The 16,374-nt window shown below is 36.2% G+C and overlaps 1 protein-coding gene across 10 annotated transcripts in view; it reads left to right on the forward strand.

Moving 5' to 3' along the window:
* Positions 1-16,374, forward strand: part of MIA2 (MIA SH3 domain ER export factor 2) — a 110,436-nt gene that overhangs the window by 33,240 nt on the left and 60,822 nt on the right. For all 10 annotated transcript variants that reach the window (XM_043556050.1, XM_043556044.1, XM_043556045.1 and 7 more), the window contains 3 exons: positions 2,102-2,233; positions 9,865-9,886; positions 9,979-10,067. In XM_043556050.1, the coding sequence (XP_043411985.1) occupies positions 2,102-2,233; positions 9,865-9,886; positions 9,979-10,067 (243 nt within the window). The remainder of the gene's footprint in view (positions 1-2,101; positions 2,234-9,864; positions 9,887-9,978; positions 10,068-16,374) is intronic.

Here is a 16,374-nt window from a genome sequence, read left to right on the forward strand (position 1 = left end):
TGAGGTAAAAACTTTCAATTTTTCATCATTAAGTAAGATGTTAGCTGTTGGTTTTTCATAGATGTCCCTTATTAGTTTGAGAAAATTCCCTTCAGTCCTAATTTGTTGAATGTTTTGATCATAAAAGGATGTTGGATTTTGTTAAATGTCTTTTCTGTGTCTATTGAGATGATTGTGTGATTTTTTTTCCTACTAATATGGTATATAATATTGATTTATTTTTATTTGTTGAACCAACCTTGTACTCTGGTATAAATGGCACTTGGTATATAATTCATTCTATATACTGCTAGATTTGGTTTGCTATTATTTGGTTGAGAACTTTGGCATTTACATCATATATTGATGTGTGTTTTTCTTTTCCTGTGATATATTTGTTTGGCTGTCATACTAGGGTAATACTGGCCTCATGGAATGAATTAGGAAAAGTTCTCTCCTCTTTTGTTTCTTGGAAGAGTCTGAGAATGATTGGAATTAATTCTTTTGTAAACTTTTGGTAGAATTCACTAGTGAATCCATCTGGTCCTGGGCTTTTCTTTGATGGAAATTTTTAAAAAATACTAACATTTCTGGTGAACTAGTAACGGGGGTAATGTAGGGAGAGGCAGAAATTAAAGGTTTGTTTTTTGTTTTTTGTTTTTGTTTTTTTTTTTGTTTTTTTTTTTTTAGAAGAGGTATAATCAGGTTTATTTAATACAGATTAATGAACAACAGACAGTAGTTTGGAAGGGGTACTTAATATGGATCAGAGTTATAAAACAGATCTGGGAAATGAGAATAGACATTAAAGGGTGTTGTTCTAGGTAGAAAGATCTTAGAAAGTAAAGATTTTTCATATGGGTTTTGGGTTGAACGCTGGAAAGAAACAGACCTGATTAGACTGCAGGTTTTTTCTTAAAAGGACATTTTTCTTTTTCTCCAGGTTTTTTCTTAAAAGGACATTTTTCTTTTTCTCTGTACTATTCTCCTTTCTGTGTTTGAGTAATGTTTGGGGCCTGGTAACAAAGAAAAGAATAACCCCATTGGGTGAGGATGAATAATGAGCTGACCCAGAGAAAGATGAAATATAGAAGGAATTGTAAAAGCCTTAAGCTGTTTTGTGCTGAAGACCTGCGAGGGAGAGAAGTAGTATAGAAAGGCCATGGTTACAAGATCATGGTCTTTGAAAGAGGATTGATGGAAATGGTTAACCTTTCCTGAGTACCTGTCATGCATGTTCAAACAGCATTAATCCCATGATAGATAAGAGAATGGAGCCACAGAAATAGGGTAGATAGAGGCATTCAGATTCTAAACCCAAAGCTTCATCATTGGTTTTCAAACTTTTTTTTTTCTCTAAGCTGCAGATCTATTCCCCCCCTCCCCCCCATGGGGAAATCTTAAATGGAACCCAGTATATTCTATACATAAAACCTAAACTGGTTGATAGCAGGATAAGAACACCTGAGCTCAGATTCTTTCTTTGGCCATCTCTCCTCCTCTTATTCTTGGAAATCTGAGGCATCTCTGTAGAACTCCAGTTTTGAAATCATTGCATTTCACCATACTGCTATTTTTCATCACTTGATGATTGAAAATTGCCAGAAAAATACATGTGATACCTTCTGTTTGGTAGTCTGGCAGCTTATTTCATGAAATGGGTGTTAAGAGTGTTTACACATAAACCTGTACTGATGTTTGTGTCTTAGTTTATGTGGGGTCCTATATAATAAAATACCACAGACTGGGTGGCTGTTAAACAAGTAACATTGTTCTCAGTTCTGGAGGCTGAGAAGGCCAAGATCAAGGCGGAGCAGATCCTGGGGCTGGTGAGGATATGCTTCCTGATTCATTCTTCTTATAACCTCACATGGTGGAAAGGTCAAGGGAACTCTCTGTGGTCTCTTTTATAAGGGCACTAATCCCATTCATGAGGGTTCCACTCTCATGATCTAATCACCACCCCTAAAGCCCCACTTCCAAATAACCATCACACTGGGGATTTGGTTGCAACATAGGAATTTTGTGGGGCCACAAACATTCCACGTATAGCAAGCAGTTTGTAATCAACACTTTTTATCAAACGTGCATTTTTAAGAAGTTAATTTTCTTTGTCTTGAAGGTTGTGGCAGTGTTGCCTGAAGATATGAGACCAGGTCCTAATCCCTATGGTTTCCCATGGGAAATGGTAATATGTGCAGGTGTTGTTGGAGTTTTTGCTGTTCTCTTGTTTTTGTGGAGAAGTTTTCGATCGGTAAGTAACCAATACTAGGAGAATATTCATCTGTCTTCAGGTTGAACAATTAACATAAGAAATATATCTTTTGGGGCGCTTGGGTAGGTCCGTTGGTTAATGTCCAACATGGCACAGGTCATGATTTCGCGGTTTGTGAGTTCAAGCCCTGTGTTGGGCTCTGTGCCAACAGCTCAGAGCCTGGAGCCTGCTTTGGATTCTGTGTCTCTCCCTCTCTCTGCCCCTTCTCCACTCATGTTCTGTCTCTTCTTCAAAAAGAAATAAACACTTAAAAAAAAGTTAAAAAAAAGAAATCTATCTTTTATTTTAAGCAAACGTACTAGCCTGTTGTTACGTGTATTCCTCGTGTTAATGTGTGGCTACTAGAAATTGAATATGGATTTAGAAGAATTTTTCTAAGTGTAAAAATGTTAAAGACTTTATTTGTAGAAGTATTCTACACTAATACCCTACCTGTATTTCTTATTTATTTATTTATTTATTTATTTATCTATCTATCTATCTATCTATCTATTTATTTATTTATTTTAATCTGTGTTTATTGTTAACAATATACTAAGAATCTGTGAATTTACCACTCAACTTGAAACCAAAACATGGACTATCACTTACATTAGGTGATCTTCCCTCATTTCATCCCCTTTTCTCCTTGTGCCAGAGGTAACCTTGTTCTGGATCCTGTGTTTATTATTCCCATGCCTTAAATTTTTTTTCTTTTTTTTTGGTGGTCATATCTACATATATTTCTCAAGTATAATATGTAATCTTATTTGGTATAATGCCATAAGACATATCTTGTAACTTTTTTAGTCCATCCTCTGTTGCTAAGATTTATCCATATATTTGGATGGGGCTATGGTTTTTTCCATATTGAGTGCTTTAGAATATTACATTGTAAGCATATGCTACAGTTTATATGTAGATTTTATGGTTTTGGACATCTGGGTTTTTTCCACGTTTTTTTCTGTTACAAATAGTGCTGCTGTGTATATTCTTATACATGTCTCCCATAGTATATTTGTAAGTTTTTCTTGGGAGTAAACTTAATGTGAGATTACTGGGTTATAGGGTATGTGGAGGTTTTACTTTGAAAAGATAATGACAAATTCTTTTCCAAATTGTCTATACCAGTTTACACTCACACAAGCAATATATAGGAGCTCCTAGAGATCCACTTGTTCTCTTTCTTCTCCAACATTTGTTATTGTTGACATTCTTTATTATTGCCATTTTGAGTGGGTATAAAATGGAGTTTTATCATAGTCTTGATTTTAATTTCTTGATCACCAAGTAGATTGAAATCTCTTAATAAATTCATTGGCCATTTGTATTTGTTCTTTTTGGAAATAATTATTTAGGTCTTTTGCCATTTTTCTATGAGTAGCTTAGATATTCTTGATGGTGTCTTTAGTTTGATTGATTGATTATGAATATGCCACATTTTATTTAACATTCTGTTGTTGATGAATATTTGGGTTGTTTCCAGTTTGGGGCTAGTATGGAAAGTGTTGCTATGTACATTTTTATGGGCTGTTTGGGAAACATATGTATACATTTCTCTTGTTTATATAACTAGGAGAGAGATAGCTGCATCATAGCATATGTAGATGTACTCAGTTTTAGTAGATGTACCAAATTTATTTTTCAAAGTTGTCTTCATACTAGTTGACACTTTTACCAGAAATTAATGAGTGTTCTAGTTGTTTTCACGTACTTACTAACACTTGATATTGACTGACTTTTAAACTTTAGCCATGTTTGAAGGTATGCATTTATTTTCTTATTGTGGTTGTAATTTGTATTTCTTGGATTCCCGCAGTGGTTGAGCATCTTTTCATGTGTTAAAAGGCCATTTGTTTAGTTTGTACACTGCCTCCTCAAGTCTTTTGTCCATTTTCCATTTCCTTTTTCTTTTTTCTGTTTTAAATGTTTATTTATTTATTTTGGGGGTACAGAGACAGAGGAAGAGAGAATCCCAAGCAGGCTCTGTGCTGTCATGACCTGATCCAAAATCAAGAGTTGGATGCCTAACCAACTGAGCACACCTGTTTTTTTTCCTTTTTAAAATATTTTTCATAATTTCTTTGTTTTTGTCTAAGTATACTTGACATGTAACATTTTCTCAATCTAAGGTGTACACATGTTAATGTTATAAATGTTGATACATTTATATATTATAATTTCCATTTTAGTGATAATTAGCACCTCTGTTACATTATGTGTTAATTTTTTTCTATGGTTGGAATAATTAAGTTCTAGTCTTTTAGCAGATTTGATGATTATAATACAGTGTTGTTTATAGTTACTACTGTGCATTAGATCTCTGGGCTTATTTGCTACTAGTTGTGAGTTTGTACCTTTTAAGCTATCCTTGTTGCCAGTGTCGCAGTATGAAACATCGTTTCATCTTCCTTACCGTGTTTTTGTCTGTTATCAGAGAACAGAAATTCTTTGAAAATTTTGCATTTAACATGTCCTTGATCCATCTTGAATGTAATTTTTTGCCTGGAATGGGGTAAAGATTCGGTCTAATTTTAACTCCAAGATACAACCATTTTCCTGCTCATCTGCCATGCCACATATTAAGAGTTCAAATGCATGGACTGTGTAGATCTTTTTTTTTTTTTTTTATTCTTTTCCACTGATTACTGTTGAGAGCAAATACATGTATATCATTCTGTATCTCATCAATTAGGGGAAGACTAATTTGTGTTGTTCATGTATTATATTCTTGTTCTTTTCTTGTTTCCTTTCTTTTATCAAGAATGAAGAGAATTTGACTGAATTTCACTCTCTTGATAGGTTTATAATTTTTTTTGTAGTTCTGCAATTGTTGCTTAACATATTTTGAGCATATTTTATAAGACGGATACATGTTTAGAATTGCTATATCTCTTATTGGTGGATTGAACCTTTTGTCAGTATCTGGTAACTCTCTTTAATGTTAGTGATTCTTTTGTCTTAAGGTTTCTTTTATCTCTCATTTTTATAGCCATAGCAACTTTTTTGGGTGATATTTGATAGGTCTTTTTCTGTCCTTGTACATTTTAGCCTTTCTGTGGTGTTCTACTTAATGTGCATCCTGTGTAAATTTCTTTTTTTTTTTTTTTTAAGTCTATTTATTTTGAGAGAGAGAGGGAGAGAGGGGGGAGGGACTGGGGAGAGAGAGAGAGAGAGCGTGCATGCGTGAGCACCCCGGGGAGGTGCAGAGAGAGAATTCTAAGCAGGCTCCACATTTCAGTGCAGAACCTGATGCCAGACTGGAACTCATGAGTCATAAAGTCATGAGCCTTTCAGCAAAGTGACAGGATATAAAATCAATGCACAGAAATCGGTTGCATTCCTATACACCAACAATGAAGCAATAGAGAGAGAAATCAAGGAATTGATCCCATTTGCAATTGCACCAAAAACTATAAACTATTTAGGAATAAATCTAACCAAAGAGGTGAAAAATCTACACACTGAAAACTATAGAAAGCTTATGAAAGAAATTGAAGAAGACACAAAAAAATGGAAAAATATTTCATGTTCCTGGATAGGAAGAACAAATATTATTAAAATGTCAATACTACGCAAAGCAATCTATATATTCAAAGCAATCCTTATCAAAATAACACCAGCATTCTTCACAGAGGTAGAACAAACAATCCTAAAATTTGTGTGGAACCAGAAAAGACCCCAAATAGCCAAAGCAATCTTGAAACAGAAAACCAAAGCAGGAGGCATCACAAGCCCAGACTTCAAGCTGTATTACAAAGCTGTAATCATCAAGACAGTTCGCTACTGGCACAAAAACAGACACTCAAATCAATGGAACAGAATAAAGAACCCAGAAATGGACCCACAAATGTATGGCCAACTAATCTTTGACAAAGCAGGAAAGAATATCCAATGGAATGAAGACAGCCTCTTCAGCAAGTGGTGCTGGGAAAACTGGACAGGGCATGCAGAAAAATGAACTTGGACCACTTTCTTACACCATACACAAAAATAAATTCAAAATGGATGAAAGACCTAAATGTAAGACAGGAAGCCATTAAAATCCTTGAGGTGAGGGGCGCCTGGGTGGCGCAGTCGGTTAAACGTCCGACTTCAGCCAGGTCACGATCTCACTGTCCGTGAGTTCGAGCCCCGCGTCGGGCTCTGGGCTGATGGCTCAGAGCCTGGAGCCTGTTTCCGATTCTGTGTCTCCCTCTCTCTCTGCCCCTCCCCCGTTCATGCTCTGTCTCTCTCTGTCCCAAAAATAAATAAACGTTGAAAAAAAAAATAAAAAATAAAAAAATAAAAAAAATAAAATCCTTGAGGTGAAAGCAGGCAAGAACCTCTTTGACCTTGGCTGCAGCAACTTCGTACTCAACATGTCTCCGGAGGCAAGGGAAACAAAAGCAAAAATGAACTATTAGGACCTCATCAAAATTAAAAGCTTCTGCACAGTGAAGGAAATATTCAGCAAAACTAAAAGGCAACTGAGAAAATGGGAGAAGATATTTGCAAATAACATATCAGATAAAGGGTTAGTCTCCAAAATCTATAAAGAACTTATCAAACTCAACACCCAAAAAACAAATAGTCCAGTGGAGAAATGGGCTAAAGACATGAATAGACACTTCTCCGAAGAAGACATCCACATGGCCAACAGATACATGAAATGATGCTCAGTGTCACTCATCATCAGGGAAATACAAATCAAAACCACAATGAGATACCACCTCACACCTGCCAGAATGGCTAACATGAACAACTCAGGCAACAACAGATGTTGGCGAGGATGCAGAGAAAGAGGATCTCTTTTGCATTGTTGGTGGCAATGCAAGCTGGTGCAGTCACTCTGGAAAACAGTATGGAGGTTCCTCAAAAAATTAAAAATAGAATTACCCTATGACCCAGCAATTGTACTAGTAGGTATTTATGCAAGGGATACAGGTAAGCTCTTTCTAAGGGGCACATGCACCCCAGTGTTTATAAACAGCACTATCAACAATAGCCAAAGTATGGAAAGAACTCAAATGTCCATCAATGGATGAATGGATAAAGAAGATGTGTACAATGGCAATCAAAAGGAATGAAATCTTGCCATTTGCAACTATGTGGATGGAACCAGACGGTATTATGCTAAGCGAAATTAGTCAGAGAAAGACAAATATCATGTGACTTCACTCATATGAGGACTTTAAGATACAAAACAGCTGAACATAAGGGAGAGGAAGCAAAAATAATATAAAAACAGGGAAGGAGACAAAAACATAAGAGACTCTTAAATATGGGGAACAAACAGAGGGTTACTGGAGGGGTTGTGGGAGGGGGGATGGGCTAAATGGGTAAGGGGCATTAAGGAATCTACTCCTGAAATCATTGTTGCACTAGATCCTAACTAACTTGGATGTAAATTAAAAGAATAAATTAACAATTAAGAAAAAATCATGAGCCTGATGATCTGAGCCAAAATAAAGAGTCCGATGCTTAACTGTTTGAGCCAACCAGGTACCTCTGTAAATTTCTTTTATGTGTGTTCTGGCAATCTCTTGTTTTTTCACTGTTTAGTCTGTCTACATATGTTATGATTATTGATATATTTGGACTAAATTCTTTCAGCTTTGTTCGTTTATTCCACTTTTTATGTTTAAATTCTTTTACATTGGTAAGTAAATCTTTTTACAGTGAAGACAAGAACCTCAACATACTCTCACATCCATTGGTTTCTTTCACTTTACTACTCAGATATATTTCTTCTTTTCTTTGTTTTTAATTTTCTCCTCTACTCTGTCCCTATCCCTTACAAACCACAAAAATTATTGCCAAGATACTTGGCCCTTACTTGATGTATCTCTTGAGGGTCTCCTGGATTTACTTCTTCCCATATTTGAATGCTTATTTCAAAATTTTTAGTGTAGATCTTTGCGTGGCAAACCTTCTGCGACTTTATTTTGAGTGCTTGAGGATATTTGAATTAAGTCCTCACTTGGAATGGTAATTTGTTTGATATAAACATTCTAGGTTCAAAGTTCTGTCCTTTTAATACTTCAAAAGCCTTACTTCCTTGTCTTTTTACGTTTCATGTTACTTATTAAAAGGTCTAATGGCAGTGTGATTCTTATTTATAAATGATCTGTTCTCTGTGAAAGCTTTTAGAATCTTTTAAGTTGACATTGTTATTTCAATATAATGTGTCTAAGTTTGAATATTTTTAAATATTTTTAGAATTCTCTGGAATCTTTTAATATGAGAGCTTGTTTGCTTGTTTATTTATTTTTATTAATTATTGTTTTAGAGGGAGAGAAAGCACAAGTGGGGGAGAGGAGAGAGAGACAGAGAGAATCTTTTTTTTTTTGTAATAAAAAAAAATATTTTAGAGAGAGTGCAAGAAGGAGAGAGGGGCAGAGGGAGAGAGAATCTTCACACTCAGTCAGCATGAGCCTGATGCATGGCTCTGTCCCACAACCCTGGGTTCATGACCTGAGCTGAAATCATGAGTGGGTTGCTCAACCGACTGAGCCACAAAGACATGCTGAGAGAGGGAGAGAATCTTATGCAGGCTCCACTCTTCAGCGTGGAGCCTGATATGGAGCACAGTCCCCATCACCCTCGGGTGATGACCTGAGCTAAAATCAAGAGATGGATGCTGAACTGACTGAGCCACCCAGGTGCCCCTGTTTTATCTTTTTTAATTTTAGGAGTTATCTTCTGCATTTTACTTTTCGTTTTCTCTTTTTGAGACTATTTTTTGGATTTTGTCCCTTCTACTTCTGTCTTCCATGTGTCTTAACTTTTGTTTTTTAATTTTTTTCAGCTTCCTGTTACCTTTTGAGATCGTTCCTTAATGTGATTTAGTGCACTGATTTAGTCCTCATCAATACTGATTCCACTGTACCTTGACCTTAAAACTTTTGTTTTTTAATTTTATACCTATACATCTTTGTAGATGATTTAAGTCCCCATTTAAGTTCCCTAAGCCTGATCCCTTTACAAATGGAGTTTTTCCTTCATTTTTTGAAGTCTATTCAGATCCATGGTCCTGTGGTAAACATTTCTCAAACTGTTATTTTGGAAAACATGATGTTAATAAGGGCTTCCTGAAATAGGAAGGAACCTGTTTTAGGGTAAAATATATTTGAAGAACAATGGACTAAATGAAATGAAACTGCTATCTTTAAGGTTGAGTTATTTCAGAACCTTCAGTATGCTTATATACAATGTGAATCTTCAATAGAGAGACTTTAATATGTAGCATTTTTTCCATTGGAAAAAGAACACTCTCAGTTAATGTATACTCATACTAAGGCAGTAAGAAACCAGTTATTTATGTTAACTTTAAAAAAAATGTTTATTTTTGAGAGAGTGCGAGGACGCGCGTGCAAAAGAGACTGCAAGAGGGGGAGGGACAGAGAGAGAGGGAGACACAGAATCTGAAGCTGGCTCCAGGCTCCAGCTGTCAGCACAGAGCCTGATGTGGGGCTCGAACTCACGAACCACAAGATCATGACCTGAACCGAAGTCAGTCACTTAACCAACTGAACCACTTAGGTGCCCAGAAACCAGTTATTTTTAAGTTGGTAATAGAAGTTAAATAAGTCATATTTACTTAAATATGTATTTGTTTTAATATAATTTTGTTGAATTTTTTTTTTCAGGTTAGAAGCCGGCTTTATGTGGGTAAGTTCTTTTTTCTATTATAGATCTCATCATTATTGTTCATAATTTTGAAACTTAAAACAATTTACATATAATACAATTTTTTTTTTCAGGAAGAGAGAACAAGCTGGCTATCGAACTTTCTACACTGCTTGATGAAAAATGTAAACTACTTGAAAAATTTAGCCTTGTTCAGAAAGAGGTAAGACATTTTTGAAAATGTTACATATGTGTTAGAGCTGGAAGACTTTACACTTTGCAGTGCAGAAACTTCTGTGTAAGTTTATTAATGCTTGTTTGCAAAGTGTGAGAGTTCAGTTGCTCTTCATATTACCAGTCTTACTAATTGTAACCACTGTGGTAAGAGCATAGTGATGTTTTATTGTGGTTTCATTTTCATTTCCCTGACTAATGAGGTTAAGCACCTTTTTCATATGTTTATTTGTTGTTTGGATATCTTTTTTGTGAAGTTGCCTGTTTAAGGGTTTTTTGTTTTGTTTTTATTTTTCTTATTTGAAAATATGGTTATCTCTTTTTCTTTTTTGATACGTAGAATATTTTCTATATTTGAACATAAGTCTTTTGTTAGGTATATGTATTGCAAATATTTTCCTTCACTGTGTGGTTTGCCTTTTTATTTCAATGGTAAGCGGAAGTTCTTAATTTTAACCTAGTCTCATTTGTTAATCTTGTCTTTATGATGCCTGCTTTTGTTTCTTATTTAAGAATTTTTGTCTACTTAAGGTTATGAAGATATTCTTCTGTGCTACTTTCAGAAGCTTTGTTTTACTTTTCTCATTTAGTCTTTGTATAAATTTGGTAGAGCCACCATAACAAAATATCACAGACCAGGTGGCTTACCCAACAGAAATTAATTTTTTCACAGTTCTGGAGGCTAGAAGTCTAAGATCAAAGGGTTGAGAGGTTTGATTTCTTTTTTTTTTTTTTTTTTAAATTTTTTTTTTCAACGTTTATTTATTTTTGGGACAGAGAGAGACAGAGCATGAACAGGGGAGGGGCAGAGAGAGAGGGAGACACAGAATCGGAAACAGGCTCCAGGCTCCGAGCCATCAGCCCAGAGCCTGACGCGGGGCTCGAACTCACGGACCGTGAGATCGTGACCTGGCTGAAGTCGGACGCTTAACCGACTGCGCCACCCAGGCGCCCCAGACAGGTTTGATTTCTTACGAGGCTCCTCTCCTTAGCTTGCATGTGGCTGCCTGCTTGCCTGGACCTCCCCTGGTCTTTCCTCTGTCCAGGTGCTTGTTTCTGGTATCTCTCTTTGTGTCCAAATTTCTTCTTTTTATAGGACATCATGTGATTAGATTAGGGCCCATCCTTAAGCCTTTATTTTAACTTAATCACCTCTTTAAAGGGCCTGTCTCCAAATACGGTCACATTATGAGGTACTGAGACTTCAACGTATAAATTTTGGGGAAAACAGTTTAACCCAAATTTAATTAGTCTTTAATTCACCTGTAATTGAATTTGTAATGGTGTGATTTGAAAGTCAAGATTCAGTGTTTTTCAGATGGATGTTGAATTAACCAGTACCGTTTATGGAAAAGACCATCTTTTCCTCTGTTCCGTGGTGTCATCTTAAATCAAGTGCTATATATATTTGAGTATTTCTATAATATCTTCTGTTCTGTTGGTCAGTTTTTTAAATTCTTGTGCCAATATCATGCTTTTTAATCTATCTTTTTGTAACGATTCTTGATAGCTGACAGTGTAAACCTCCATGTTTGTTTTAACGATTGTCTTGGTGATCTTGGTACTTTGCTGTTCTATATAGATTTTAAATCAGTTCATCAGTTTACACACATAGGCTGCTAGGAATTCAGTTGGGATTACATTGAATATATAGATCAATTTGGAGAGGACTGACATTTTTACAATGTTGAGTTCTTATCCGTGGACTATATAGTATATCCCTTTATTAACATCTTTTAAAACCTCTCTGTTATTGTTTAAATTTTTGTGTTGAGGTTCTCATCATGTTTTATTAGATTTATTCCCTGGTATCTGGTGCTTTTTGAAAGTCATCTAAATAGTATAGCTTTTTCTTTGTTTTTAAAAATTAAAAAAATTTTTAAAAAAATTTTAGAGAGAGAGAACATGCAAGTGGGTGAGAAGAACAGAGGGAGACAGAGAAAATCCTAAGCAGCCTGAGGATGCTGAGAACTAAGCATGGAGCCCGAGGCAGGGCTTGGTCTTACACCCTGGGATCATGACCTGAGCTGAAATCAAGAGTCGGACACTCAACCAACTGAGCCACTCAGGCACCCCGATAGTATAGCTTTTTCTTAACAGCTTTGTTGTAATATAATTTACCCACTATGCAGTTCAGCCATTTAAAGTATACAAATGACTTTGTATACTTTTAGTATATTTACAGCTGTTCATCCATTGCCATAATTTTTGTACATTTTTATTACCCCCAAAGAGGCCCTGTAGCCCTTAGTTATCACCCTTCACCCAGTTTCCCCTACTCCCAAGCCCTAGACAACTTATCTACCTTTTTTTTTTTTTTCTATAACTTTGTTGGCTCTGTGTTCCATTTCACATAAATGGAATCATACAACATGTGGTTCTTTGTGTCTGGTTTTTTTTTTCACTTAGTAAAATGTTTTCAAGTTTCATCCATGTTGTGTATAGATTTGCTGGTTCTGGGGTACTTGGGTGGCTCAGTCTGTTTAAATGTCCTTCTTGAGCTCAGGTCATGATCTCATAGTTTGTGACTTCGAGTCCCACATCGGGCTCTTTGCTGACAGCTCAGAGCCTGGAGCCTGCTTTGGATTCTGTGTCTCCCTCTCTCTGCCCCTCCTCTACTCATTCTCTCTCTCTCTCTCTCTGTCTGTTTGTCTCTCTCAAAAAAAAAAAAAAAAATAAATAAACATTAGATTCACCTATTCTGGACGTTTCACATAAATAGAATCATATATAGTCCTTTGTGACTGGCTTTTTTCACTTACATTATGTTTTCAAGGTTCATCCATGTTGTAGTATGAATCAGTACTTTTTTTTTTGCCAAATACTCTTCTCTGCCACAATTTATATATGTGTTTGTCAGTTGGGTTATTCTGTTTTTGGCTGCTACAAGTGATGGTGCTATGGACATTTGTGTACAAGTTTTATGTGAATATGTGTTTTCAATTCTTTGGTGTATATTCCTATGAGTGCAATTGATGGATATGTGTTTAACTTTTTAGGAACTGCCAAATTGTTTTCTATAGTGGCTATACCAGTTTACATTCCTACCACAAGTTTGTGAGTGTTCTAGTTTCTCCACATCTTTCCAAACACTTGTTACTATCTGTCTTTTTGATTTTAGCCATCCTAGTGAGTATGAAGCTGTATCTCACTGTGATTTTAATTTGCATTTCTCTGATGGCTAATTATGAGGAGCACTTATCTTTTCATGTGCTCATTGACTGTTTATCTTTTTTTTTTTTTAATTTTTTTTTAACGTTTATTTATTTTTGGGACAGAGAGAGACAGAGCATGAACGGGGGAGGGGCAGAGAGAGAGGGAGACACAGAATCGGAAACAGGCTCCAGGCTCTGAGCCATCAGCCCAGAGCCCGACGCGGGGCTCGAACTCCCGGACCGCGAGATCGTAACCTGGCTGAAGTCGGACGCTTAACCGACTGCGCCACCCAGGCGCCCCGACTGTTTATCTTTTCTTGAGAAATGTCTCTGCAGTTCCTTTGCCTATTTTTAAATTGGTCTTTCATCTTACTATCAAGTTGTAACTTTGTATATTACAGATGTGAAATTCTCATTAGATTATGTGATTTGCAAATATTTTCTCTCATTTCTGTTGGTTGTCTCTTCACTCTCTTGGTGGTATCTTTGAAGCATAAATTTTTTTTATTAAAATTTTTTTTAAATGTTTATTTTAATAAATTAATTTTATTTAATTTATTTTTGAGAGAGAGAGAGAGAGAGTGTGAGTGGGGAAGGGCAGAGAGAGAGGGACACACAAAATCTGAAGCAGGCTCCAGGCTCTAAGCTGTCAATAGAGCCTGACATGGGGCTCGAACTCACGAACTGTGAGATCATGACTTGAGCTGAAGTTGGAAGCTTAACCAACTGAGCCACCCAGGTGCTCCTGAAACATAAATGTTTTCAATTTTTTTTTATTTTAAAGTTTTATTTATTGTTTTGAGAGAGAGAATGTGCTCATGCATGAGCACAAGCGGGGCAGGGGTAGAGGGAGAGGGAGAGGGAGCGAGAGGATCCCAAGCAAACTGCATTGTCACCATGGACCCTAATGTGGGACCTGAGCCCTGAACCCAGGAGATCAGGACCTGAGCCAAAACCAAGAGTTGGATGCATAACTGACTGAACCACCCAGTGGCCCCAAATGTTTTTAATTTTGATGATGCTCAGTTTAACTACTTTTTTTTTTGTTGGTTATACTTTTTTTGGTGTCATATCTAAGAAACCATTGCCTAAAACAACTCACGAAGATTTGCACCTATATTTCCTTCTAAAAGTTTTATGGGATTAGTTCTTATGTTTAGGTTTTTATTTGTTTGGAATTAATTTTTGTAAATTATGTTAGGTAGGGGTCCAGCTTCATTCTTTGGCATGTGGATATCCAGTTTTTCCTAGCATTATTTGTTGAAAGGACTGTTCTTTCTGCACTGAATTATCTTGGTAACTTGTTGAAAATCAATTGACTAAAGTTGTGAAGTTTCGACCCTTCAGTCAATTTCATTGATCTGTTATGTCTATCTTTATACCAAGTCCACACTGTCTTGATTAGTGTAGTTTTGTTGAAAGGTTTGAAGTTGGGAACTGTAAGTCTTCTAACTTTGTTCATTTTTTTTTCAAGATCATTTTGACTATTCTCACCGAGTCCTTTACATTTTCTGTGAATTTTGGGATCAGCTTGCAATTTCTGCAAATGGATTAGCTGGAATTTTTTTCTTTTTTAAGATTTTACATTTTTTTAAAATTAAAAAAATTTTTTAAACATTTTTTTATTTTATTTTTTGAGAGAGAGAGATAGAACACAAGCAGGGGAGGGGCAGAGAGAGAGAGGGAGACACAGAATCCAAAGCAGGCTTCAGGCTCTGAGCTGTTAGATGCAGGGCTCAAACCCACAAATGTGAAATCATGACCTGAGCCAAATTCAGAGGCTTAACCCACTGAGCCACCCAGGTGCCCCAAACTTACTTATTTTAATGTCTGACTGAAAAACTCTATTATTTGCATCCCTCAAGAGTCTGTTTCTCTTGCTCATTTTTTTCTCTTGGTTCTTAGTCAAATCTTGTGTTGGTCAATGCCAGGTTATTTGTAGAGAAAAATTTGAAGTTGTGGGTGATGTTTCTGTAGTGAGGATTTGCTGTTGCTTCTCATAGGCAGCTAGGCTGAAACATTACATATTGTAGATTACTTTAATTACAGATTAAAATGTTTGGAAATTTGGCCTCATTTCAAGGGATTGGTCTGTTTCTGGTTTAGACTTTCTTATAAGATAGCCAGTGTGGGTTGGTATTAGTTTTGCATTGCTGCTGTACCAAATTATCACAAACTTAGTAACATAAAGTAACACAGGCTTATTTTCTTATAGCATTGGAGGTCATACATCTAAAACCAGTCTTATATAAAACTAAAATGAAGGTGTCAGCAGATCTCTTTCCTTTTGGAGGCACCAGGAGAGAATCTTTTCCTTGCCTCTTTCACCTTCTAGAGGCTGTCCATATTCCTTGGCTCTTAGCTATATTGCTCCAGTCTCTGTTTCCATCTTCCCATTGTCTCTTCTCCTAACTTTGATCCTCTTACCTCCCTCTTCTAAGGACTCTTGGGATTATGTTGGGTCCACCAAGATAATCCTGTATATTTGCCCCATCTGAAGATCCTTAACTTAATCACATCTGGAAATTTTGGGGATTAGGACAGAATTTGGAGAGGTCTTTTTTCAGCCTACCACAGAGCTCCATCACAAAACCTGAGCTTTGTGGCTCATCCTATTCATTAGGTCTTAAACTCCCAAGTTTTTCCCTCTCAGGTCCCCACTTCTACTAAAATCTCTGCTGGGTTTCTTGTCCTATCATCCTCTGCTTTTGGGCAGGGAGAAAGAATTGTCAAATGTTGGACTTGGTTCTCTGAGGATACCCTGTTCTATCATAAATTCTCACTATTTGGTTTTCTCTCCAAGGCCTTCAGACATGTCCTGTTGTTTTTGTTTTGTTGTGTTTTGTTTTCGACCATCTTTTGTTCTTAGTGTGGAAGGTTGGTCCAAATAGCCTAATCTTCTATTTAATCACCTTTTTTTTAAAGCATTGAAATAAGTGCATTTTGCCAAATCTTATCTCATTGTATGTTTCATTTTCCTTATTTTGCACCTTTAAAGATTTAATATTGCCTACTTTATTTGTTGTATGATTTGAACTACAAGTGAAAATTTTGATGGCCAGTTTGAGTTAGTTTCTCTTCAGTGAAGAGGGACTTGGGACAGTTCTCTTAGTTTTAAGGGTGAAGTTCTGTCATTTGTTG

This window comes from Prionailurus bengalensis, chromosome B3 (assembly GCF_016509475.1).
Source record: "Prionailurus bengalensis isolate Pbe53 chromosome B3, Fcat_Pben_1.1_paternal_pri, whole genome shotgun sequence".
Lineage (NCBI taxonomy): Eukaryota > Metazoa > Chordata > Mammalia > Carnivora > Felidae > Prionailurus > Prionailurus bengalensis.